Source organism: Dama dama, chromosome 22 (assembly GCF_033118175.1).
Source record: "Dama dama isolate Ldn47 chromosome 22, ASM3311817v1, whole genome shotgun sequence".
NCBI lineage: Eukaryota > Metazoa > Chordata > Mammalia > Artiodactyla > Cervidae > Dama > Dama dama.
The window spans coordinates 45,518,695-45,546,316 of NC_083702.1; the positions used below are offsets into that span (position 1 = coordinate 45,518,695).

Sequence of the window (27,622 nt, forward strand, 5' to 3'; positions counted from 1 at the left end):
GCTGGTGGTCTCAGCCACTGTGCTCCTGACGTCACCTGGTCCCTGACCAGTTCTTCCACTGGGCCTCACATTCTTCAGTTGTAAAATTTGTCAGTGTTGTTTAGTTGCTAAGTCATGTCCGACTCTTTTGCAACCCCACAGACTGTAGAACACCAGGTTCCTCTGTCCATGGGATTCTCCAGGCAAGAATACAGAGTGGGTTGCCATGCCCTCCTCCAGGGGATCTTCCCGATCCAGGGATCAAACATGGGTCTCCTGCATTGGCAGGCTGATTCTTTTACCACTGGGCCACCAGGGAAGCCCTCATTTATAAAATAGAGGAAAGTAAACTGCTGCTGCAAGCAGAGTTGTCAGGGTGAGATGAGGTTGGCACAGAGTAGGTGCCTCATCAGGGCTGGCAGATCTGCGATTACATCAAAAGTTACTACTTGCATTTTCTGTGTGACTCCTCCAGTCCTCAAGAAAGAGGTGAAATACTTTCTGTTGATGCCCAACAAACCCATCTCTGTCACTGCAGTTCTAGAGCCCAAACCACATCCTTAAGAGGGTCGCCACGGTTGCAGCCTCCAAGAAGGTCTCCCGGTATTCACACGGTGATACTGTTTCTTCCCACATTGAGTAGCCAACTGGGTGCTGCAGAAATGATGTGTGATTTCTGAGGCTGTCATAACAAACATCTCCACGTCCCCCTTGCTCTGGCTTGGATTGATAGCTCAGTGGGAAGCTGGTTGCCATGCTGCGAGGACACTCAAGCAGCCCTGAAGGGGCCCACATGGAGAGGCCTGAGGCTTCCAGCATCAATCATGTGAGGGCGCCACCTTGGAAGTGATTCCTCCAGACCCAGTCTGTCCCTCGGACAAGCGCAGCCCTGCCTGACAACTTGACTCTGACCTCATGAGAGATGCTGAGCCAGAAGCCCTCACCTGAGCTGCTCCCAGATCCCTGACCCACACAAACTGTGTGAAATATTGCGTGTTTGTTGCTGTGTTAAGCCACTAGGCTTGAGGGTAATTTGTTACACAGTGATAGATGACTAATGTGATCACCCGCTTTATCCTGCCAAGTTCGGCTGCCACGGCCTTCGGCTGCTGCTCAAAATCAGATCGATCCCCCAAAGAAAGAAGATTCATCTCCACAGTGGTTTTGGGAAAGAATGTCATCCAGTGTGGATTAACAGACTGTTCTCATAGGGAGTCTGGGATTTACAATGAGAGAGCAGGGATGAGAGGGCTGTATAGGAGCAGAGAGGGAGCCGGGGGGGCACGGCGGGGAGTGGAAAGAACCCAGATTTGGGTGTGGAGACCTGGGCTGCAGTCCAGTCTCTGTCGCTTGCTGGCTGCATGACCTTGACAACTGACTCAGACTCCTGGGCCTCAGGTTCATCGCTTGCCTAATAGACTCAGCTGACAGCACAGTTGTGAGGTTGACAGTCTGTTCTTCCCACTGCAGTCAAAAGGACCTTTTAAATTGCAAATCCGATCATGCCATCCCTTGCTTAAAACCTGTTAGTGGCTGCATTGCCTGGATAAAGGAGCAGAGCCCAGCTGTCCTGCACCCGCCTCCCCACACTCCTGTGGGGCCAACCCTGCTCATCTGCAAGGCCTCCCTCACTCTCCTTGCTCACCCTCCCTCTCCCAGTTTAACCACGCCACCCATCTTCTGGTTTCCTGAAGATGTCATGTGGGGTTGGCCACGGGATCTGTGGCACGTGTGGGATTTTTCCACCTGGAATACGCCCCCTCCCACCTGCTAACTTCTCTGGGTTCTTCAGATTTCAAAGCCACATGGTAAGCCTTCCCTGGCCACTTAGGTCCCTCTTTACGGCCCCCATGGCCACTTGGGATTGCAGATGTGATGGCTGGATGTGTGTCTGCCTCCCCACAGTCAGTGAGAGCAGGGCCCCCACCTCACTCCTGGCTGTGCGCATGCCATGAGCAGGTCGTAAGAACTTAAGTGCTTGTGGAATGAATGGATGAGCAGACGGGACCTGTGTGGTTGTTTAGTTGCTAATTCATGCCTCACTCCTTTGAGACCCCATGGATTGTAGCCCACCAGGCTCCTCTGTCCATGGGATTTCCCAGGCAAGAATACTGGAGTGGGTTGCCATTTCCTTCTCCAGCGGATTTTCCCAACCCAGGGGTCAAACCCATGTCTCCTGCATTGGCAGGCAGATTCTTTACCATTGAGCCACCAGGGAAGCCCTAGAGAGGGCTTTATTGTTGTTCATTCGCTCATTCGTGTCCGACTCTTTGCGACCCCAGAGACTGCAGCATGCAAGGTCTCCGTATCCCAGAGAGGGCTTAAGACTGCAAATACAAGTCTCCGTTTGCTCTCCCATCCGCAGATTCTACTCTGATTTCAGGAGCTTCCCGGGGACCCAGGTTGAGGGAACTTATCTGGGCAAATACTTCTAGATTTCTACCCATTCTTAACTTTGACTGAGTATTATCACCCTCATAGAGTTTCCCAAAAAGCTGATTCATGAGTCCCACCCTCAGAGATTCTGGTGTAGACCTGTGATGCACCGGGAATCAGAATAATTAAAAGTCCCCTAGACTAATACCTGGCCAGTGAGGAGCCTGGGGCCCTAGCAGAGCCCTCCTAACCTAAAGACTGGAGACTGTCTCGCTGTCTAAGACAGTGGGGCTATAAATGAGAGAAAACCCAAAGGCTACAGTGTGCCAGACACTGTTGAAAGGACTCCCCCTAATTAGCTCATAATCCTCAGAAGAGTCTCAGAAAAAGATGGTATTATTTTCCCATTTCACAGGTGGGCAGACTGAGGCACGGAGCTCTCAAGTAGCTGGCTCAGTGACCTAGTGCTGCTAGGTGGCAGAGCAAGGATGTGAGCCCCAGGTAGTCTGGCTCCAGTGTCCAGTGCTGGGTCACCATCCTGCACCACCAATGACCGTACAGTGGTCCCCGCTGACTGTCCTTATCCTAATGATTGCTTTCCCATACTCTGGGGGAGGGGGACATGGGGACAGGGCTGCTGCCATTCTGGCTTCTCTATTCCTTGCCTCCAGGATGTTTCCCAAGCCACCAGCAAACATCATGGAGCTGAGATTAGAGGCGCCCGGCTGATCCACTCTGGGCTGGGCTTCTCCAATACCGAAACCATCCCCCTGGTGGTAGAACCCATTGTCAGCTTGAGGAAGAGGCAAGTCGCTATGGAAACCATGGGACTCTCCAGCCGTACCACCAGCTGGCTTCAAGGAAACCTTTTCATGGCTCCATTTAGGGCTCTGCTGTGAGGAAGCCAAGGGGGCTCTGGCTAATTGGGCCCCCTGTTTGGCCAGGACATCAGGTTAACTTCTGGTGCTCTGCAGCAGCCGTAGACCAGGTCTCCCCCACCCCACCCCAAGTGCACACAGAAGTGCTGTTTCCAGTCCTCCCGTGGGAAGGTGCGTTGGTGGGTGAGGTCTGCAGATGATTGACGTGTGGGGTTGAGTCTTTAATTAAATACATCATGTGCCCGTCAGAAGAAAAGCAAGTTCAACTCGCTGATGGGGTCGTCATTCTGAACATCATTTCAAGAACTCTTTCCCATGTGGGAAGTGACCTTGTCTAAAGCTGGGCCAAAATCCTTCTGAGGCTTCTCTGCGCTGTTCCCAAGCCCTGCATCTGACAGTGTGAGCAGAGGGGTCGGTGTGCAGATGCAGCCGCCGGACCACACGCTGGCAGTCAGCACTGGGCTGACCCTTAATGAGCACCAACCCTGGGGTTCTCTATCCTGGCATCCATTACAATCACCTGGGCAGCTTTTTGGAAACCGCCATGCCTGGACCTCACCCCAATCCAATTAAATAAAATCTTAGAGAGTGGTACCTGGACAGTGGACTTGGGAAAAGCTCTGCTGGAGCCAAAGTGTGGCTGAGAACAAGTTCAAACCCCTCTTCTCCAGATGGGGAAACTGAGGCTCTGAGAGAAGGGGCACACCTCCCTGGTAGTAGGGAGCTCAGGGCTGGCAGAATGCAGACCTTTTCCATCCCTCTGACACCCCACTGCTCCAAAGGTAGGGGTACGATTTGAGGGCCTAGCTTCGGAAAGGGAGGTGGTTGGTACTAGGGAGACCCAGAGCTGAAGGATGGGGCGAGATGAGAGACGATGACATCACTGCTGTTTCAGTCAGGGGCTTGGGGTGTGGTGAGAAGGGTACAAAACTCAGCCTTATCTCACCTTTATGAGAAGTGTTGGAAGAGTGCAAGGTCTTTCTAGTAAAGGGATAGTCTTGGGCCAGCTGCATGGGCGTCACCGGGGAGCTTGTTAGAAAGACACTCAGGGCAGCCCCAGCCTACTGACTCAGAGTCTGCATTTTAACAAGATCCCCAGGCGATTCACGTGCACATTCAAATGTGAGAAGCCTTGTAGTACCGGCCTCAGGATGAAAGCTACACACTTGGGCTCTGCGTAGGAAACCTTGGGAATGGTCCTCCACTTGTTACATGGAGATACTCAAACCTTCCAACGTCAAAGCTGGAAGGACCAGAGATGGGGAGCAAACTGCCTGGGTACACACAGCAAAGGAGTGGCAGAGCTTCTAGAAGGAAGAGCAAGGCTTCTGGTCCAGCGAGTGGCCTCCTTGCAGGAGGGCAGGGGTGCTGGGGTGCTACAGGTATAACAATAACCCCGAGATGCCTCAAAGTTCTTCTTTGGATATGTCACGTTGTTCTAGCAGATTTGTTGCTAGAAATCGCATCTCCTACCAGTAAAACTTAGGGATTCGGTTCCAGTCCCGTGTCTTCGTGATCTAAAAAAGTAACAAAAGATATCAAAACAAAAGTTGATGCCAAGAAAAAGAAGTCATCTGAACTAGAAGGGGAAGAATGATGTGTCTGCCTTCTCCCCCTCCTCCCCTTCACTTGTTCTCAGCAGGGTGTTGGGCATGCCTGTGCCTGCAGCGTCTAGGCGTGCATTCATGTGTGTGCGGGAGTGTGCAAGAGTGTGCCTTGCCTACAGGCATGCTGTGTCTGCCTATGTGCAAGTGTGTGTGAGGGGGTATCCATGTAGGCAGGCTGTGTGTACATGTGTATGTGATCATTTGCATGTCTGTTTCTGTGAGCATGTATGGCTGTGAATGCAGCTGTGTGCCTGTATGTGTTTGGTTGCATTTGCATATGTGCATACACATGTGGTGGGAGATGTGTGTATGCCCGTGTGCCACATGCATGACTGTGTGTTCATGTGTGAGTCTGAATACAGTGTCTGTGTGTTCAAACATGCATGTGAGCTGGTGTGTGCAAGCATGCTGTGTGTGCTGTGTTTTCATATGTCTGTGTTTGAATGTGGATGCCTGTGTGTGCATCTGGCATTCACCCCATGTGTTTCTGTGTGTTTGTGCGTGTGTTCATGTGTGTGTGTGTGTTAGGCGGTGTGGAACATTAGGGGATTTAAAGGCTGTGTTTGGGAGAGAGAGGGCAATCAGAAAGCCCCAAGATGTCCTTGACATTCAAGGGTTTAGCATGCAATTTGGTCTCATTTCAAGTGATCCAAAGGTCCACGGCTTGTAATAATTTATATTTTTGATGGAACAAAAAAAAAAGATGTCAGCAGGGAACTGAGCTAATGAGTGAGCCTAGCCGGCCACCTGGTGATAAACACAGTTCCTTTCAGGAGCATGGCCTCAGAAGAATTCAATTGCTAGTACTAATCAGGGAAAGAAAGACAAAGTCATCCGAAACACGATTGGCTTTGAGTCTGAAAAAATGGAAGCAGGGAGTGGATGAAAGAGAGGAGAGTGGAACTCAGCCCTGGCTTAGACCCATGTCTCCAGATGAGCCCAACAAGGGTGGCTCTCAGTGGAACCAGGAGCAGTGATTCCGCACTTGGTTCTAGGCGGCCGCTGAGCCAGCTCCGGGAGTGGGAACTGGAGGCAGGTATGATGAGTGATGGAACACGCGTTAATAACTGCAGAAATGGCTTCAGTCTTGACATTACCGTCGCTAAACATCCAGGACAGCAGCTTCAGATTTCAACAACTCTCTGCTCCTTTAGAGGGACAGTTTATGCTGGAGACAGTATTTCCCAGGGTGGGGTTCTTAAAGCTCTCTTGTCGTATTTCTTGTGAATGTCAAGGACTCACAGTGATCGAAAGCATCAAAAAAAATAAACAAAACACCATGGGGGAGGGGAAGTTGGGTGAAGTCAAACTTATAAATGCATGAACATGATTAGTAATAATATTTTAAAGACTCAACTATATCAAGGGCTGATGATATGGCAGGTGCTGAGCTGAGAGCTTTTATATTAAATATAATTACACTTATATTAAGTAGAATAATATGATTCTCCACCTCCAGGAAGTTCTTCCTGGTAAAAGTCTATAAATCCTTAGGAGGCAGCTGTAATTGTTACTCTTCTGAGAACATTTCCCTCCCTTGTCAACATTTACTTACCTGAATTGCGGTACCTTTGTGTCCCCTCCATCCCACCCCAAGACTCCCTGGGGGCCTTATTCATCTGCCTTCAGCTCCTAGCACCAGTCTGGGGATGTAAAGTGAATATTCAACATCAAATAGGCTTTTTCGTTTTAGTTGTCTCTATGAATTGCACTCCCCACGTTCCTGGACTGCAGCCATCCTCTCTGCTCGTTACTCACTTTGGTTAAAATTGATTTGGGCTTTTCTTCTTGAGGTTTAATTTCTTATGAAAACATTAGAGAGCTGAGAATGTTCTCTCTTGGGGACCAGCCTCCGTCCCCAGCAGGCAGCTCACCAGGACCCTGATTGTTCTGGCAGGCAGGGAAGGGCTTCAAGGAAGCTCACTCCATCCAGCGTGGGCTCTGCTCCCCCTACCCCCTCCTCTGAGGGCATCCTCTCTCCTGATTGAAGCCACCACCTCCGCCCCGTGCCCTGGATCCCTGCCTTCCCCACGTCTCCAGAGACCCCCCCCTCCAGCAGTCACCCCCTCCTCCTCTCCTGTGTCATCATCCTCCGTCGCTTCTGAATCTTTCTCAGGAGTATTTCAGCAAGTTTCTGCCTCTCTGTCTTCAAAATTGGTAATAGTACGAACAGCCTCTGGAACCCCTTTTCTCCCTCTAGTTTCTCTCCCGTTTTCCAGATTTGCTTATTAAAATTTTTTTTAAGTGGAAAAGGGACCCTCACTGTTGGCTCACCACCCTGTCCCATCACACACAGTCTGTCCCTTCGCTCAGCTTCTTCCAGTGTCTCGTGGGTGCTTTGCAGCCCTTTCGTGGAAGCTTTGACACCAGTGCCCACCTATCCCTGCTGGACCCTTCCTGGTCCCCGGCTGCCATGGCCACACACTCTGGCTTTCCACCCACCTCTCCTCTCTCCCTCTGCCATCCTTCACTCTCTGTCTTTCCCTAAACACTGTGTTCCTCTGGGTCCTCTTCTTACTGCCAGGTCTGTCTAGTCCACGCTCTCCCACAGCTGACATGACCCTCAGGTCCCCTGCTTAAGGCTGGACTGCTCTCCTAAGCTTCGGACTCTCTCCTCCAGGTTCCTGCCAGTCCATTGCACTTGAGGTTCCAAACTCCACAGGACTCCAGTTCAACCCATTCTTCCCATCCTCCTGTCCCATTCCCCATGATCATGGCCTCCTTCTAACCTGCGCACTGTCCTAATGGTGCCCCGTTTTGGAGACTGGCACCACCACCCAGCTGCCCAGATACCAAGCTGCCCAATAATGGTCATCGACTCTCCACCCAATGCAGCTCTCCACAGCTGGCTTGGGACCCCAGGTCTTCAGTTCTATCACCTCGCATCCACCCTCTCCTCATCATCCTCTCTCACGTCCCTCTGACCCATTCCCTGCAGCCAAGGTGGGCTTCCAAATGTGCGGCTGATCCGGTCCCTCTCTTTGTTCCTCCACTCACTCCTGATACCTTTATTGAAGACCTACTGTGTGCCAGGAACCATGCTTCTCTGGGAAACATGCCTTAGTCTCCTGTATTTCCCACTTTGTAAACATACATGTTATAAAGTGGCAAGTGATGATCAATGTTATGAGGAAAGATGAACCAGGAAAAGAGGGCAAAGAGTGATGGATTGGGGGGATCTTAGGTCAAGACAGCTCCCCTGGTGGCTCAGATGGTAAAGAATCTGCCTGTAATGCAGAAGACCTGGGTTTGATCCCTCGATCAGGAAGATCTCCTGGAGAAGGGAATAGCTACCCACTCCAGTGTTCTTGCCTAGAGAATCCCATGGATGGAGGAGCCTGCTAGGCTACAGTCTGTGGGGTCACAAAGAGTCAGACACGACTGAGCTGCTAACACACACACACACACACACACACACACACACACACACACACACACACACACAGCTTAGGTCAAGAAGTCAGGAGAAGGGATATCCCTGGTGCTCCAGTGATTAAGACTCCATGCTTCCAATGCAGGGGATGCAGGTTCAATTCGTGGCCAGGGAACCAAGGTCCCACTTGCTGCATGGTGTGGCCAGAAAAGAAAAAAAAAAAAAAAAAGAAGAAGAAGAAGAAAGGAGAAACTTCTCTGGGTAGAATTCTGAATGCAAGGACCAAGCAAGCCAGTAGGGACTATAGAGGAAGCAAGAAGAGATAACTGCAAGTGCTAAGGTCCTGCAGGAGCCGGGTATTTAGGGTGTTTCCAGGAACAGTGGGTTTTGCCCTCTGAGCCAAAGATGCATTCAGCTCTAGTCCCTTGAACACTCCCTTGTCCTCCTGTGTAGCTTTTATTAATCCATTAGATTCGATTCCAGCAACATCTCTTCCAGAAAAGGCAGTCCAGAACCTTATCCAGACACACTGGGACATTCACAGCCCCTAACATAGCACACAACGAGATACAGTGCAATTGCTTCTCTGGGCTGCTTTCTGGTTCTCTACGAAGCAGGAACCACATCTGATTCATTTCTATGCTCTGAGACCCAGACCGTGAGGAGGGGTTTGGTGAATGTCTTAAATATATATTGCTTCTAACAAGCCCCTCCAACTTCAGTGGCATAAAATCACAACTATTGTCTTCTGCCCACAGATCTTGTGATCAGAAATTTGGACAGAGCACGGCAAGAATGGCTTCTCTCTGCCCAGTCTGGAAGGCTGGGGTGGCCAGGGTGGGAACCACCTGAAGGTTGCTGTCTGCACATGCCTGACCTTCAGTTTGGTTCAGCTGGAACTGCTTCCGGAGTGCCCCGACACAGCCTCTCCACAAGGAGTGGGCTTCTCACTGCACAGCAGCTGGGCTCTGCAGGGGAGCATCCTGGGAGCAAGAGAAGGTTCCAAGAAAACCAGGCAGAACCGCATGACTTTTTCTGAGCTGGCTTTGGAAGACACACAGCATCACTCCAGCATACGATACCGGTGGAAGCAGTCAGATGCTTATCCAGATCAAGGGGATGGGGCCAAAGACCCTACCTCTCCCAGACAGGGGTGTCAAAGTATTTGGGGGCTGTGTCTTAAAATCCTGCAGTGAACACGTGTTTGCACCCCTTTTACAAGTTGCCAAGTGCTTTTGTGTATGCCTCCTTGTGTGGTCCTCCCTAAGTTCAAGGATGAAGGACAGAGATGCAGAGAAGTGATGCATCCGAGGTTGGCTCATAAGAGGCACACAGCCAGGGCTGCTGCCGCAGAGCAGGAACTACATCTGGAGTGCACCCTCCCCAGGTGGGCCCGCAGCGAGTCTCAGCGAGGCTAGGTGCGGCAGACTGTCACATTCACAGTCCTTCATGCCTTCCCTGTATTAGAACATACATGCAAACCCTTTGCCATGTAAGTCCCCTAGAGTGGACACAGTATTTCCCCACTCTAAGGGTTGTGGGCTGGCTGTATGACTTGCTTTGGCCAGTGAAGTGTGGATGAAATGACAGTGGGCCAGCTCCAGGCTGGGGTCTCACATTTCCATCATTTTGTGCTCTATGATTCATCTTGGGAGTGCATACACTCAGTAGCTGCAGGTTCTTCAGCCTGGGGAGGGGGGACTGGTCCTAGAATAAGCATATGAGGCAGACCAGAACACATCTGGACACCTGAGCCAGCGTAAGGTAAGGGTGGCAATTGCCTCAGGTGCAAAAATTTAAGGAGATACCAATAAACTCAGGGTCCAAGCTTGCTGTTCAGTCACTAAGTCGTGTCTGACTCTTTGCAACTCTATGAACTGCAGCTCTCCAGGCTTCCCTGTCCTTTACTACCTTCTTGAGTTTGCTCAAACTCATGTTCATTGACTCCGTGATGCAGTCCCACCATCTCATTGTCTGTCACCCCCTTTTCCTCCTGCCCTTAATTTTTCCCAGCATCAGGGTCTTTTCCAAAGAGTTGGTTCTTTGCATCAGGTGGCCAGACTATTGGAGCTTCAGCTTCAGCATCAGTCCTTCCAATGACTATTCAGGGTCATCAATGACTATTCAGGTTGACTTCCTTTAGGACTGACTGACTGATTTGATTTCCTTGCTGTCCAAGGGAGTCTCAAGAGTCTTCTCCAGCATCGCAGTTTGAAAGCATCAATTATTCGGCGCTCAGCCTAAATATTTGTCTATTTACATATTTGACTGCTCCAGGTTTTACTTACATCATGTAGGATCTTTGATCTTCACTGCAGCCTGGGAACTCTTAGTTTTGATATTCGGGATCTAGTTCCCCGACCAGGGATCTAATCTGGGTGCCCCCTCCATTGGGAGTTCAGAGTCTTAGCCACTGACTGGACCATCAGGGAAGTCCCCAAGCTAAATGATGTTTAATGTAATATTTTAAAAATAAAAAGTTATGCAAGACATCCACTGCTTTGGCCTGAATGTTTGTGTCCCCCCTCCACCACATTCATATTTTAAAACCTAATTTCTAATGTGCTGGTATTTGGAGGTGGAATTTTGGGAAGTTAGGTCATAAGGGTGGAGCGCTTATGAATGGACTTAGTGCTTTTATAGAAGAGACTCTAGACAGCGCCCTTGACCCTTCTGCTATGTGAAAACACAGTGAGAAGATGGTCATCTATGTAAAAATAAGCAGGCCCTCACCAGACACTGAAGCTGCCGGTACTTAATCCTGGATTTGTGAAAAATATATGTTCATTATTTATAAGTCAGTTTATGTGATCAATATGTAATTTGTTTATAAACCAATTTATTTTGTAATATAGGCATGTTGTTAATACCCAGCCTATGGTACTTTTGTTATAGCAGCTTAAATGGAATAAGACATCACAATGAACAAAACATCAAAATTTTAAATTAAAACAGGATCAGTATTTAAGTTAGGACCAGCAACGTCCAGCCTAAACCACTCAGACTGCAACTGACCTGGAATCCAGTGAGTATAAGAAGAAATGTTTGTTATGAACCATTGAATCTGGTAGTGGTTTGTTACACAGCATTATTGCAGTGAAAGCTGACCGATACAAAAGTAGTTTTCTTAAGGACACTCAACTTGAAAATAGCAGAGCTGAGACTCGGACCCAGAAAGTCTCAGTGAGTGAGAGGGCATGTTATTCGCTCAGTCGTGTCCTACTCTTTGGGACCTCATGGACTGTAGCCCGTCAGGCTCCTCTGTTCATGGGATTTTCCAGGCAAGAATACTGGCGAGGGTTACCATTTCGTTCTCCAGGGGATCATCCCAACCCAGGGATCAAAGCCAGACATACTGCCCAGCAGGCAGATTCTTTACTATCTGAGCCACCGGGGAAACCCAGAAAGCCCCAGATCAGAGTCTATTTGTTAACTGTTAAGAAGCTCTGCCTCTCTTGTTGAGACACACATTAAGGGGTGCGCCCGGGATACCTGCGCTGGTTCAGTCTTTGCGCTGGGATCTGACTCACTTTTCTGTTCTGTTCTGTTCTGTTTCCTGGATGAGGCTGGAACCCCTCCCTGAGTGTCATTCCCAGTCCCCTTTTTCCTGGCGGATGAGGCTGGCCTCTCCCTTTCTTTTTGGTTGAGACCCAACAAGATTGTTCTCAGATTCTAAAGCAAGATGTAAATAAATAGCAACATTTTCAACGTAGATGGCCAAGAGCCAGCTACTTGACACTCACACTTCTTACCTATGTCAAAGATATGAAAGAGTCGATAGTGAGAGGATTTCTTGGTAAAGAGAATTTTTGGAGAGTGCTATGGTCTTCTGTGAGAGTGTCTGCCCTCATCTCAAGCCTCAAGTGCTTGACGCATGTCCCTGTAGCCCAGGGCTCTGTGGACTCCTGTTCTGCCTGACAAATCCAGTGGGTGATAGACTGTCTGAGTTAGATGCTAATGATCCTTACTGAACTCAGATGAATTATTTAAGTAATAATAAAAATAAAAGATAAATAATAAAAAATCAATTCAAAATTTAAAAAAAATTAAAGTGACAACATGGGTTGTCAGAGTTGTTAGCACTCTGTACTTCCACTGCATGAGGCATGAGTTCAATCTCTGGTTGGGAAACTAAGATCCTACAGTCCAAGCAGCGCAGCCAAATAAAAAAGCTGCCTGAACTAAGATCAACTTACAGTCAAGCTAATTGGGGCAAATGATGTGAGTTTGATATAGAGCAAATGTGGGATAACCATGAGAGAACACTGCTATGGGGATGCCTTCAACCCTTCTCAAGTGAGCATCCTGGAGGGGCCAGAGGGAATCCATGGATGCCAGAACAGTCCTAGGGTCTGCAGAAAGACTAAGCAGGTACCCGAAAGAGAGAGATGCACAGAACTACTTCAAGATTCCCACATGTGAGAGATTCCCAGTGATGGTGGGCTGGTCTCTGAAAAATCTACAGAATAACCTCTTAGACTTTAATACCACCACTAAACATTCCCCAAGCTCTAAGCGTGACAGTCTTTCCTCAATATCAGAGAGCCCTGCAAGTAAGAACATCCCTCCCCCACTTCTCCCCTACCCTGCTCCCCAGACCCATCCCCCAGGAACAGAGGAAAAAGAAACTGCAATTCACTAAAATGGAAGATGGAGAGTAAAAAAAGGAGAACCTGCCTACCCTTCTTTTCCCTGAATTCTAGCTTTCTGTGCACAGTGGAGCTCAGCTGGAGGAAGGGGAGTTCTTTCCTTGGAATGAAGACAGAAATGTCGATCATCACATGACCAACGACTTTTAATTGAGGCTGTGTTGTTGTTTAGCCGCTCAGTCATGTCCGACTCCTTTGCGACCCCATAGAGTGCAGTCCACCAGGATCCTTTGTCCATGGACTATCCCAGGCAAGAATACTGGAGTGGGTTGCCATTTCCTTCTCCAAATTGAGACTGTTGCCATCCAAATTTTCTCCGGTACAGGTGAGAAAAGTCATGGGACAGTCCCAGTTCTCAGGGAGGGATGGGGAAAGCAAGACCCAGAGCCACTTGAAAGAAGCTTTGGGAAGTCAGAGCTGCTTTCTGATCATGTCTGCAGTGTGGAGCTTGTTGGAAGACAGGTTGGACATGAGTCCTGAGGTCTGGACCACTGTGTGAGGGTGGCTGGGTGGAGACTGTTAGCTGGCCGGCCAATCGCTCCCCGTCTTCTTCTACGAGTCACCCTTGGACACGGGACCAGCCAGCAAGGAACAGTGTTTCCCAGCCCTTCTCACAGGGAGGTTCAGACACAAGACCGAGTTTTGCCGGTGGAAAGTGAGAGGACGGGATGTGTCCAGGGATCTGAGAACAGCAGAGTTGCAGCGTCTGCGCTTTCTTCCCTGAACTTTCCGGCTGAACTGGAATGTCGTAGTGGCTTTGACCTTGCAGATGTGACACGATCCTAGAGATGCAGGAACCTGAGACCCGCACGCCTGAATGACCCAGTGGAGCAGAGCCATCCTCTGATCTAGTCCGCCCACCTCGGGCTTCTCCATGAGAGAGAAGCTAAGCTCTTCTCAGCTGCAGTGGCTGTGCCCTTGTTTATGAGGGGCAGGCCTCTCACTCCTTGTGAATGACATCGACCCAAGTTCTCTGAACCATGTTCGCATATCACATCCCAACCTGCTGGCTTCTCCCTCCAGAGAGCAGCTTCTATCTGGCTCAGCTATGAAAGCTCTAGAGAGAAAACATGCTTTGCAGTCAGACGTGAATTCTAGCCCAGCTCTGCCACTTAACTGGCTGTGCAACCCCAGGCGTACGCCTTATTTCTCTGGGCCTCAGGGCCCTCCTATGAGGATTCATATAGCTTTGCCTCAAGGATGCAATGAGAGGATGTGGGAACAGGCTGAGCATGGTATTTGGCACACAGCGGGCCTGCAACAAAGGTCGGCTCCCTTTCCCTTCCACGTTCCCAGTAGCCTCTGCTGCTGAGCCCCGGTGGCCTCTCATCAGCCCCCCACCAAGCCAGGGTGCAGACTGAAGTTTTTCTTTGGAGTAAGTGACAGGTTCAGGGAGGTGGAACAGAACAAGTCCTTAAAGTCTGCTGCTCAGAATTCTCAGAAATCAGATTCCCAGTGCTTGCTTCCTAGGATGGAAGTTAAGCTGGCTGCACTGGGCTTATCTGTGAATGCTCTCTGCATGAGAGGAAGTTTTCTTACAATCTATTTCACCGTCCATCCCAGGGCTGTTGTTCTGGGACATCTGCCTCCTCTGCCACAGCTTTTTGCTAACCCCATTCAAGGGTGAATCTGTGGGATGCACGGAGTGGGGCTGGGGCCGGGACTCGAGCAAACGTGTTCTGTTTAGTAAAGATCAGAATGTTGTGGGTTATATAGTGGGAATATTAATTCCTTCTTGCAGAGAACATAGAGCTGTAAGGGGCTGTTCATGTGCTGTCTGATCCAGCTGTCCTCCTCGCCACTTCCCATTAAGAACTGAAGAAACTGAAGTCTGGGAAGAGATAGGATGTATTCACAGCCACCCCCCAACCGCCTCCGCCATGGAGACAGAGTGTGGCAGAGGTACCTGGGCTCTGGTGCACCGTGGAAGCCTTGCATGGGTGCGCCCAGCTGCCTCCCCATTTAGCCCTTCCTAGGGTGCGGTTCTGACCTGCAATACAGAAAGGAATGTTCACCTCCACATCTCACATTTACAAAACGGAGAACTGATAGAGCATCACAGTGACTTGCCTCCCACGTGGACATTCTCTGGCTGGCGTGGGCAAAGGATGGGAGGGAAGCTGGGCTCCTCCATAGGTGGAGGCCGGGAGCTCTCCCAGGCTGGTTTTCCTCCACCACAGCCAGGCTCACCCAGATGCCCGCACAGGGATCTCTCCCTCTGGATGAGCCCTTGGCCCACAGGGACCTTGTCTTCCTTTTCTCTGAACCTCCCTCTCCAGACCTGCCCCTCCTGCTCAGTGACCCATCAGTAGCACAGACCTGTCTCCGTCTCCCAGATGCCAAATCCTTTCCTCCCCCACATGGAGCTCAGATGATCCCTGGTTTCAAGTCCATGATCTGCCACTTCACCCCTTTTGCTGTGCCATCTTGGATAAGATATTGAGCGCTCTGAGCCTAATTCCCCACCACAAGAAGGGTGAACACGAGGAGCATGTTTCTCATGGGGCTGAAAGAGAAGATGGAGCAAGAGGAGGGATGTCATTCACACAGCATGGGTGTGGTTGATCCCCTCCTCTCCATCCAAGGAAACCTTCCATTCAAGGTGCCACATTGGGGTTACACAGGGATGTGTAACCTCCCTCCACTCCACCTCCCCCCACTTCCACCTGCCATCCCCACCCTCGTCCTGTCTCATTTCACACGAGGGCACGTTCTGCGTGTCCAGTGTTTATGAAGTACCATCCAGAAAGGTGTAGGTTGTATCAACCACACATAGATATGGGCCATGTCCTGGTCTCAAGGGTTGACAGTCCAAGCAGGGAGGCTGCCCACTGCCGACCTTCAGGATGGGGTAACTCTTTATGGTAGGGGCTGCCCTTGGTCCCTGGAGGGTGTTCAGCAACATCCCCCACCAGGAGCTAATAGCATGCCGCCCCTCTCCGCAGTTCTGGTAATCACAACTGTTTCCCGTTACTGCCAAATGTTCTCCGCATGGTTCTGGGTGACACCTAGAAGTCAGACGCGTGGTGATCACAAAGGGCTGGTGGTCCACGGGGAGGAGGCGTCTCTTGTCTGACCTGGTCACTCCTCAGAGGTACACAGACACCTCAGCACACAGCCCTCAAAGGGCCCAGAAAGGTCGGGGCTGTGATTCCCTCCTGTCTGGGGGCTTTATTCCCCACTCCCACCACGTACTTAATTAACCTTGATGGCTGACTCAGCGCTGACCCGCAGGGCAAGGGCACCAGGCAGGTGCCATCTGGGGAGGAAAGGCCAGCTATGCTTGCAGAAGAGCCACACCTCCTCTTGGAAATACAGAAAACACACGTGGTCAAGGACACGGCTTAGAAACAAACCCACTTTAATTGAGAGTGTACACAGAGATACGGGGAAGCAAGCCACACATCTGTCCTGGCCAGGGTACCTGGTCTGCTTAGAGCGTTCAGGTTGGGGCCAGGTGGGGGTACGGAAGCAGGGTCAGAGTGGCTGCCTTAAGCAGCAGGGCCGGGTGGGAGGTGTGGGGTGTGCAGAGCTGAGGCCAGGGCATGTGTCTCTCTGGGTGTTCACATGTGTGTACACGTGTGTGTACACGTGTGTGTACAGGTATACACGTGGGTACAGCGTACACAGGATCTACAGGAGCCCTCAAAGGCCGATCTGCGGAGAGGCTCAGGGAGACGACACCTCAAATCCCCGAAGGCCCCAGGGGCTGAGGCAGGATCGGGAGAGGGACACATCATAGTGTGTGCTGAATGCCCTGACCTAACCCTGCCTCTGCCACTCACAGGCTTGCTGTGTGACCCGGGGTGAGTTACTTACCCTCTCTGGGCCTCGGATTCACCAGACAATCATTAAGGCGCCTTGTGGCTCTAAACTTCAATAGTTTCAAGGATTTAAATACAAAATGTCTTTGTTAAGAGCTGATGACAAGAGCCTTTGGTCCACAGGTTCAAATCCCACCATGCCTGGTATCCAGCACAACCCCATCCCAGGCGCCAGGAAAAGGCCCCCTGGGAGCTCTTCTCATCTGCCTCTCCTCGGCTCAGCTCTAGCTCCCAGCTGCTCTTCCACATCTCCCCACAGCTGCGTGCACACAGGCAGTAGGGCAGCAGGGGCAGTCAGAGGCCAGGCTGGGGGAGGGAAAGAGGCTGGAGCCACGGAGCCTCGGCCTTAGGGGCGTCAAGTGCATCACTTACCCTCTTTGTTTTCTAGCACAGTGGACCCAGTACCCAGGAGGTGCTCAATAAATGCTTGAGGAACAAGCACAGCAGAGGACAGCCAGCTTCCAGATGGAGCTCCATCCTGAACTAGCCAGGAGGCAGAGCTGGGGCTTGCTCCTTAGCCCTCTGAGTCTCAGCTGCCTCCTCTGTGAAATGGGGGCAGGAGGAGACGCAGCCCCGGCCTGCCTGCCCCGTCTATGTAAGTGTAAACCATGAAGCTCAGGAGGAGGGCAGTGTCCAGCTGTGAACAGGCCACGGGAACCCCATGTGGGAGCCGAGGAGGAAGGTGTCCCCCATGGAGGCAGCGGATCTGAACCTGGGGGGAGGTCCTGGCCAACGAGGGATCACTAGGCTTTTACAGTACAATGATTTCCGTTTCTACTGGGAACGCCACAACAGCTGCAACAACAAAGCACAACCAGCAGACGAGAGGAACCTGGGAGGGGAGGCTGAGGGAGGCGGCCCAGGAGATGGACGTGGTCCAGGAGATGTGGCCACACCCACTTTGAACACAGAGACGCCCCTGGCTCAGTGTCAGGGAGAGCTGGGGGCCAACTCAGAGGGCAGGCGATAGAAACTGCTGAGCCAGAGGGTTAGTGGATCAGAATGGGGTAAGGGGAGACTTCCAGCTGCCACCTAAACCAAGCTGTGTCTTACATTAGGAGGGCAGAGCCCCCTCCCAGCCGACTCGGGGTGTTGTTTTCATCCTCTGATGTTCCAGGAGTCTCCGTTGGAAGCCGGCACCCTGGCCCGTCTGGCATCAGCGTTTCTTGCAAGGACAGGCAAGCTCTGACTCGGGTCCTGACTTAAGTCCAGATGTCACCCAGCTTTGCCTCTTGCCCGGCAGAGATCCACCCCTCCGGAGAAGTTGAAACCCAAGGGGAGCGGCAGAAAGGAGGAATCAGAGGGAAGCGGTTCAAGGCAGGAGACTAGACAGAGGTTGGAGGCTGGGGTCCTCTGGTCTGGCCCCCCAAAGGTCTCAGAATGTGACTGCTCTTGAGGTTTTGTCCGGGGGATGTGGGCAGCGGGCGCCGGGGCCACCTCCCATAAGGCCCAGCCAAAGCCCCAGCCCAGCATCCCTCCCGCTCACTGGATGGTGCATTTGTCCCGCTCGCGGGCCTGGCTCTCCCGGAGGACCTTGGCCTTGATGTATTTGAGGTCACTGTTGACGCTGGGGCGGCGGGCGAAGGGGGAGACCATGCCGTAGGCGTCCATGTCCTTGACACGGCGCATGCAGAAGGGCCGGGGGTGGAAGGCGTCCCCGTACTGCACGGAGATCTTGCGGTGCAGCGCGGGGCTCATCTCATGCGGCAGCTTGGCCATGCTGAAGAGCACGTAGAACATCTCGTCCACATTGGTGTTCTTCTTGGCCGACACCTCGAAGTAGGCGCAGTTCCCATCGCCGGACACCAGCAGCTCGGCCTCAGTGGTGGGCACCTGGCGGCACAGCTCGCCGTGGTCGTTCTTGTTGCCGCAGATGACCATGGGCAGCTCTGCCGCCTCCTTGGTCTTATTCTTCAGGCAGGACTTGACCTCCAGGATCTGCTTCTGGAGGCGCTTGACCTCATCGAAGGACTCCCGGTTATCCAGGCTGAACACCAGGATGAACACATCACCTGCGGAGACAGAAACCCTGGGAGGTAAGTTTACAGGCAGCTCCTCTGCCCTCTCCCCACTCCTTGACCTGACCGTCACAGTGACTCTTTGGGGGAGCTGCTATTATTCCCGTTTTCCAGAGCAGAAGACTGAGGCCCAGGAGGTTAAATCGCTTGTCACGGAGCTAATACGTGGCACAGCCTGGTTCAAACACAATGGATCCACCCTACATTTCCCTGCAGGGCCATAGACAGAGTGAGTGATTTTGAGCTTGTGTGGACTGTGTTAGAATAGTAATTACTACACTTTCCACAAGAGCAGGGCTCTTGCTGTTCAGTGAACATCCCCGGGGCCTGGAGCAGCCAGGAACCCAGAGTGCTGGCAGGAGGCAGGCCTAGGTTTATCCCTTGCCCCCTCACTCAGCCTCGTGCGGGTCATGCCACCTCCCTAAACCTGTTTCCCCACCTGTCCCATGCAGGATGCTTTTGAGGGTCTGATGAGATAATAAGTGGAGAGTGACATGGGCTCAGTGACTTGTATCTCAAAAGGATAATGAGAACAAGCACGTGTAAGACCCACCTGAGTACCCCTGGATTCCTCATGAAACCTCTGTGAGGGAGATTTCATTACCTTCACGTGATAGGTGGGCAGGCTGAGGCTCAGAAAGGGTGAGCAACTGGCCCAAGATCACACAGCTCAGGCGTGGCTGGGCCGAGACATGGACCTGATTCCTGGTGCCTGGCACACACAGGTGCCCGCTGCTTCTTGAATACATGGTGGATGAACAAGTGAACACTACCTTCTGAGGCCCACACTACCCCTGCTACAACTTGCTGTATCCCTCAGTGTAGGTCTTTGAAACAGGGATGATGGGGAGGTGGGGACGGTGAGAGAAGACCAGTGCCTCTACCTTGATTTTCAGATCTCACTACAGTGACCACAATCTCACACTCAAAGCACCTTTTGCACTTTGGCTTAATCTCTTGAGAACCTGTGGGGAGATGTTAAGATCCCTGTTTTATAGGAAACTGAGGCTCAGAGGCGCCGGGGTCCAGCCCACGTTCTCAAGAGGAGAATCAAGCAATTCCAGCTTCTGGTAGCCCCGCTGCCTCCTTCCTCTGGACCCCCAGGGCATACCATTTGTCCCCCCAAAATAGCACACAGCACATTCAGGATTGCGTTCCTGCCAATGACATGCTCCGGAGCAAAGGCAGGCTTCGTCACGACGCACGGTGGGTGTCCATAAAGCTGGCCGCGTGGACGGGATGCGATATGATGAAAGGTGGTGTGGGCTGTTGAGAAAGGCACTTGCAAGGCAGTGCCGGCCTGGCACCCATTTCTGCTTGGGCTGTGAAACCCACCCTGGTAGGCAGCGGCCTTGACACATTCAAATGCAAAGCTGCATGCCAAGTTTCAGAGGCGCCTGGCTGGCAGCTGGAAGGAGAGCTGGCGGCAGAATTAATGGCTTTCAGAATGCGCTGTGCATCAGCACCAGGTTGGAAAATGAGGCACAGGCTGGCGAGCAAAAATACGGGTGGCCAGACAGATGTGCCCAGAATGACACGTGCACGTAAAAAAGACGAAAATACTCTGTTCTGGGGACCCAAACATGAATGTCAATTATGTTCATGGGGGGTCTGGAAGACTGATGAGGTGGCTACCTTGGTGGAGGGGGCAGGAGCCTGGTGGGGTGGAAGCAAGGGTCAAAGGGGCTTTTTACCCTCATCTATATGCTTAGAGGAGCATGCATTTGTGTGTTATTTGTGTAATTAAAACTTAAGTTTGGGAATATGCACATGGTTTCTCTCCATATCTTCTCTCTCCCTCCCTCTGTTAGCTTTATTTCTATCGGTGGGCACTGTGTCCCCTCCCCATAGTAGGGGGAGCTGACATTCCTACAATCCTCACCGTGTCCTGGAAACACCCCCATGCCCCCCTCCCCTGGCACTTTCCTGTAGGCTGAGGAGTCACCCCGGGACGAAGCAACATTATACCCATTGTGCAGCTGGGAAGACTGAGATCTGAACCTCTGGTCCCATGTGTAAGCTGCCAAGTGGTGGAGACAGGACTGGAACCCAGGTCAGCCCAGACTCCCTCTGTCCACAAACTTCTTCTCCAAAATGTGGAGTGGGTCAGGCTGAGTGTGATCTGGGTCAGATGGTCAGCGAGGACAGCTGTAAAAGGAAGCCATATGCCCAGGGCACTCGTGGAGGGGTCTTGGCTGGGCCGTAGAGGGAGGGGTGGGCATAGGAAGGGTTTCTTGGTGCAGAAGTATTTTGATTTGTGGAGTTTTTTTAGTGATGGCTGGGGGACTACTTGCTGATTCCTTTCCTTCATCAGCTGCCCAGCAACGGCAGAGTGTGGCTTAGGAAATGACTGCACAGCCCATTGCATGCACACTGCAAATGCAGGTTTCACATAAGACCCATATTTGGTGAGTGCTCACCTTCCACTCATCAAGCACTTTTTCTACATAAACTCATTTAATTTTCATGAAGGCCTCTAGGATGGGTACAGATGTGAAACAGATAAGAAAATCAAGGCTCAATGAGGTTAAGTTACTTGCTCAGAGGGACAAAACCAGGAAACAGCAGAACCAGAATTTGCACCCAGGCAGACCAGTTTCTGGGCCTATGCTCTTAGCTACCACACAAAACTGTTGGAGTGACGAAAAGCATGGCCCAGTTTCACATCTCCATCTGCCCTCGCTTAATACCCCACAAGCTCCCCTCCCTCCCCCAACTCCCAGCCTGGCTGAGAAGCTACAGGAGAGCCAGACTGCCATTTCCCAGCTGTGTATCATCTGGAGTAACTCAACCTCTCGGGGCCTCAGTTTCCCCACATGTAAAATGAAGGCAGATACCCATCTCCTAGGTTAGTTGTGAGGATTAATTAAATACATGCCAAGCTCTAGAAAGAGGCCCAGGCATGCAGCTCCTGGTAAGAGTTAGCAATCACCATGGCCATTACTGTGATTATTACTGAGTTCCCAGCATGCGCAGGTCCCCACCAGCCTCTCTGGCTGATCACTGTCTGGGTCCTGTCCCTGCCTCTTTGAGAGGCAGTAAAGGCCTCGGGTGTCAATAGATCTGAGCCTGACAGACTGACCCTGGGCCCCGGAGCTCTGCTGGGTCACCCGCGGCAGGAAGAAGGCAGGAGCCCCTCTGTTCCTGGGTAAAGCCACAGATCTGGAAGGCAGCACTGGCAGCCACGATCTATCAAACCAGAGTCAGAGGGAAGGGATCCGGGGCCCTGGCTCCATCCGCTGTCGGCAAACAGCAATACCTCTCCGACCTCACGGGGTGGTGCATGGGGCTCACGAGCTTCATCTCAGATGGAGGCAGAGCTTTGCAAGCTGTAAAGTGCTGAGCACACACACTCCCATACTCACGCTCCCGTGTCCACCCCCCGGCACCCACCTGTGAGGATGGACAGCCTGCGCATGGCGGGGAAGGGGTGGTTGCCGGACGTGTCCAGGATGTCCAGCTGGTACATGTCGCCACGGATGTTGTAAACCTTCCGGTGGAAGTCCTCGATGGTGGGCGTGTACTGGTCCTCGAAGCGGCCGTTGAGGAAGCGGGAGACGATGGAACTCTTGCCCACCCGCGAGGCGCCCAGCACCACCATGCGGTACGAGTTCTTGGCAGGCACGCTGAGTGCGCAGTTCCCGCTGGACAAGGTCTTCATCATGGCTCGGGGCTGCAGCAGAGAGAGGGGGCCGAGTGTCAGGAAGCCGGGGGCCTGGCCCTGCAGCCTGTGCTGGAGGCTGTGGCCTCCCCTGTTAGCCTCCTACTTGGTTCTGTGATAGCTCAGCTGATAAAGAATCCACCTGCAGTGTGGGAGACCTGGGTTCGATCCCTGGGCTGGGAAGATCCTCTGCAGAAGGGAAAAGCTACCCACTCCAGTATTCTGGCCTGGAGAATTCCACGGACTGTATAGTCCATGGGGTTGCAAAGACTCGGACATGACTGAGCGACTTTCACTCACTTTTCTGTCTGTACAATGGGAAAGCTGGACTGGGGTCTCTCTAAGGGCCGTGGAGTTCTGCCTGAACATCCCTGTCTTGTTTCTTTCCTCCTTCACTTATCTACCCATTCTTATTCATTCACTCACCCCTGGGTTCATTCACCCCTTATTTATTCCCAGATGGGACTGCTGGGGCTCGATTTACCCCTAACTCGCTACTCCTCTTGGGAAAGGAGCTTAACTTCCTTGGGCATCGCTTTTCTCATCTATAAAGTGGACTTGATTCACAGGGCTGTTGTAAAGGGCTCAGCACATGGCAAGTTCTCAAAGATGCTGACTCTTGTTAGAATCTGTTCTCTGCCTGGACCATCTGTCCTCTGCAGTTCTGGCTTCCCGGGAGCCTGTGACTCTGGGACATGACATGGGGAAGGTTTTAGAGAGCATTTCTTAAGCAAGGGGGTGCCATGGCCATTTGGCCTTCCCGGAAAGAAGAGAAAGGCCAGGTCCAGACCACATCCTCCATGCCCACGGACCAGGCTGCCCAGCAATTTTTCAACCTCCATGTCCTGGGAGTTTGCCTGGACTAGGGGATGCAGGTCAGAGAAATGACTCAAGAATGACTCAGGTCCCTATAGCTCCAAGGGTTTATGGTTCTGGGGGATACCCAAAACTTTCGACAGGAACCTCTTGACCTTGTGGGAGAGGCTGAAATGGATCGAAGCTCCAAAGCCCAATTAGAGATAAGTAACTTCCAAGGGCTCCTCAGGCCCACCCAAAGGCCATTCACAGCCCAGCCCCCCTCCTTTTTCCTCTCTCAGCACCCACCAGAATTCCCCCCAACTTGGAACCCCTAGTGAGCTTGAGCTCTGCTGGGACCAGCCCTCAACTCATGCCAGCCCCTCCCCCAGAACCCCTCTTCCCTTTATCAGGGTCTGGCTCAAATGTCACCTCCTCTCTGAAGGCTCCTCTGCCTCCCACCCCACCAAGCAGGTGAAGTTGCTCAGCCATGCCCTACTCCTTGTGACTCCATGGACCATAACCCGCCAGGCTCCTCCATCCATGGACTTCTCCAGGCAAGAATTGGAGTGGGTTGCCGTCGCACACAACCTGTTCAGTGCTATCGCTCTGCCCAACTGAGAGCTACCATGCAGTCAAGTGCTTTTTTAAAAAGACCTTCATAGAAGCTCTGATTGGCAGCATTTGTCAATTTCATGGAGTCAAACTCCCGCCATGGCCGATTCCAAGCTCCCAAGATGATCTCAATGAATGCATTGCAAAGGGATGCACACAAAAAGCCAGCTCAGCATACCGCTGACCCTGGAGCTGTGACGACAATCAGCAGTAACAAGCCCTGCGGTGTGCCAAGCACTGTGCTAAGTATAGAACAATAATCACAGCTGACATTTATCTTGCGGTTAATATATGCAGAGCGCTCTAAGTTGAATGTGTACTAACCCACTTCATCCTTCAGGATCCCCAGAAGGTAGGTGGTTACCCCAATTTACAGATGAGGAAACTGAAGCACCACAGAGAAGTTTAGTACCTTGCTCATGGTTACACAGCCAGTAACCTGCCAAGGAGGGCTTCAATCTCAGGCACTCTGCCCTGTGCCCTGGGGTTCCGCTCACCACCTCTCTATGAAGTATGCAATCCCTTCCGTGTTTTACAGATAAGGACCTGATGCTTAAAAGTCTACACGACTGGCCCTTTTAGTTAATAAGGGAGGCAGGATGGTGACTCCAAATGTACAGCTCCTACATACCCCCACCCAATTTGTGCCTGAAACCAACTATGAGCTTATACCATAGGGTTTCAGTGCCATGGACACAGCAGGTGCTCAATAAATGACCTGTGCGTGAAAGAAGCAAATGGCTCTCCTTTCGGAGATCATTCAGAGCTTCCTTCTGGGGTCTTCGCCCTCCACCTCCACCCTGTCTAGCTGGCCCAGGAGCTACAATGAGGTGGGTCTCTGTGAACTGAGCACACACCTGGGTGGGCAGCAAGGGAGAGGAAGCTGTAAGCCAACAGCACTGAACTCTTCAGTCTCCTCCCAGGCTGGGAGAAAGCCAGCCTGGGCCTTCAACGGAGGCCGGGATCGGGAAGGTGGGGGGTGGGGGGGGCGCGGGGAAGAGGCCCCACACCAGGACAGCCTCCTCCCCAAGTCCCTCTGCCGGGAGCTTGACTCTGCTGCTGGTCATCTCTGTCTACACAGACAGAGAAGAAGGCTGGCAGCCCCCAGGGACAGTGAGTCTCCTTCACTGCCTGCTCCAGCCTCTAGCTCAGAGTTCTTGGTATTAGATGTGTTAACATCAGCAACTGAATAGACATGAGGAAGTCAGAGAGAGGAGGTACGGGTTCATAAAGGGCAATGGAGGAAAAAAAATCTGTGGCTTTCGTCTCCGAGAGAAGGCTGTGAGTCTGCACATGGCTCCAGCCACGTGGGGCTGTGTGAAGCACCCAGACATCTGGCCGTCAGGTGACACCACCTCTATGGGTTCTGCCCCCCATCCCCGGGTCCTTTTTCCCTTCTCCTCCCCCAGAGAAGGCTCTGCAGGCGGTGCTGTGGGCACAGCTTCTCTCCTCCACTTCCTGTTCCCCTCTCTCTATCCTCAGCCAGGCTAACCCTACAGTGAGGAGCAAGCAGGGGTCGGAGTTCAAAGGGCCCTTTGAGAATGTAGATTTCGCCTGGAGAATGGTTAGTAGGAGCCACCAGTAGCGCATGGGTACCCGAATGCAAGCTCTGTGACTCACCCCAGGGTCTTTCTATGGGCACCTGGGAGGCAGAAGGGCCTGGAGCAGAGGTGGTGGGGCCATGCTGGGGGAATGGTCGCCACAGCCTGGCAGATCTTCATCATGCTGGGTGCCTGTGTGTCTTATCCCAGTGAATTCACAGCAGTCCCATGAAGAAGGGACCACCATCAACCTGCTGGACCCATGGGGACATGGGAGGTCAGAGAGGCTGAGTCATTTGCCCCAGTTTCCACAGATGACTGGTTGGGCCAGGATTAGAATCAGGCTGTTGGCTCCAAAGTCTGGGCTTTTACCTCTAAAAAAACCCACCCCCTGGCCAAAATCAGGCTTTTTCAAAACAGTGTCTGACTCAGTGAAGCCTCAGCTGGCATCGGGTTGGGGGAATGAGCCCAGAGGTCCATTCTAATTTACTCTGTCTCTTGCTGCAGATAGCTGGGGGCAAGCACCCTGCCCGGGATGCCCCCAGACCTTCAGCAGCCAGCTCCTGCCCCACGCGTCTGTGGGTTCACCCCTTCTTCTCCATCGTGCCCCTCTCCCAGGGCCTGCCTGGAAGATGGAAGGGTCAGAGGGGCAAGAACAGAGGATGAGAGTCCAGCCACATTCTCCTCCTTGTGATACCCTGAGCTCTCCCTCCTCCCCTCCCTCCCACACACCCCAAGCCTCCACCATTAGGGCACATCCCAGTCTCTGGGCACACACATGTATTCACTGGCCTCCATGCCCCCACTGAGAGGAGTCCTGGGTGCTTTGCAAAGCCAATCTCACCACCCTTGAGGTGGCAGAAAGGAGGCAGACCAGATCTGCCTCTCACCAGTCCAGTCGCCCTGGGCAAATGACTGCACCTAGTGGGGTTGGTCATCTATCAAACGGTAGAAACAAACCCACAGCGTGGCCCTGAGAGCTCAGTGAGAAGCCAAGAGGCCCACACACCTCCTGGCACACAGCAAGCGGGTTCCTTTCTCTGTGACACTTCCTCTTGGCAGTCAAGGGGCTGAGGGACTGGAGTGCAGGCAGAGGTCTTGGGGAACCCCATCATGGCCCTCTGACGCCAGAAGAAACCTGAATCATGGGCTTCTGACCTGGCTGCCCCTTCACAGCACAGCCTCCCACCTCCCCTGAGGTCCAGGACTACACCCTTCGTCATCCTCCCCGGGTTGGGGGCACAGGGAGGAGAGAGCCCTGCAGAGGTGCTTGGAGGCCCTCTGGCCAGCTTAGCACAGAAAACCCATCTTGGGAAGGGGATCGCCCAGGAAACTCACTCCTTGCACCAATTCCCCCCAAAGCTCAAAGAACTCTAAACAAGGAAGGCGCTCCTTAAGCTCTCTCAGGAGGTCCTCACCAAGGCCACCACCAGCTGGCCCCACCCCAGCCCCACCCTCAGCCAGGTTGGCCGGCTGCAGCCAGCTTGGGAAGGAGGAGGGGAGTGTTAGGGGAAGGGAAGTGCCTCTTCCTCTCTAAGCCTCAGTTTCCTTATATTCAAACATGCTGTTACTCCAGATCTCTTTCAACAAAAACTCAGTTAAGTCTTTCTTTCCTGGGATAAGCATCCAGCCTGACCCAGAGTAGGTGATCAACTAATTCCATTTTCTCTAGGTAAGTGAAGTTGCCGGGTGATCCTGGCACATAACAGGCTTAATCAGTTTGACTTTCCCACTTCCTGTAAGGCTTCACCTAACCTTCCCCCCCAAAGCTTCAAACCTTTCTCCCCGGCTTCCCCGCCTCCCCAGTTCTGTTGGGGTGTCTCCCTCCTACCTGGGAATGGCGGGCCGGGCCTCTGGCGCGGCTCAGAGGGATGCCTGGAAGGGCCTGGAGGTGCGGGGAGCAGCCTTCCTCTCCGGCAGCCGAGGCTTCCAGGGGCTGCGGCGGCTCCCGGGTCACTGCGCCGGGATCCTCCTCTGCGCGTCTCGGGGCGCCGGGCTGGGCGCTGCCGGGCGAGGGGACACGGGGAGCCGGTGCCCCATGAGTGGGTTCCGAGGGCTCGGCGGGGCCCGGGCGCTGGGCGGGCTCCGGCTCGCCGCCGCCGGCCCTGCCCTGCCCGGACCCGGGGGACTCCGGCTGAGCCAGGTGCCCGGAGGCGTGAGGACGGCCGATCCCGGGGTCCCCGCCTGGGGCTCCGGGGTTGGGGCGGGAGGGCAGAAGGGGTGACTCCGGGTCCTTCAAGACTCCTGGAGGGTCCCTTGGAAGTGACTGCGGGTGCTTGCGTATGTGCGTGCCCGGGGCGGGCGAA

At 52.7% G+C, this 27,622-nt stretch overlaps 1 protein-coding gene across 1 annotated transcript; it reads right to left on the minus strand.

Moving 5' to 3' along the window:
- Positions 1-16,222: 16,222 nt before the first annotated feature.
- On the minus strand, positions 16,223-27,333 carry RASD2 (RASD family member 2). The gene is made up of 3 exons (XM_061124161.1): positions 27,148-27,333; positions 22,098-22,377; positions 16,223-18,698 (listed from the first exon to the last, which is right to left on the minus strand). Exons 2-3 carry the CDS (start codon positions 22,366-22,368, stop codon positions 18,169-18,171), a joined length of 801 nt encoding a protein of 266 aa, XP_060980144.1. The 5' UTR covers positions 22,369-22,377; positions 27,148-27,333; the 3' UTR covers positions 16,223-18,168.
- Positions 27,334-27,622: the final 289 nt, after the last annotated feature.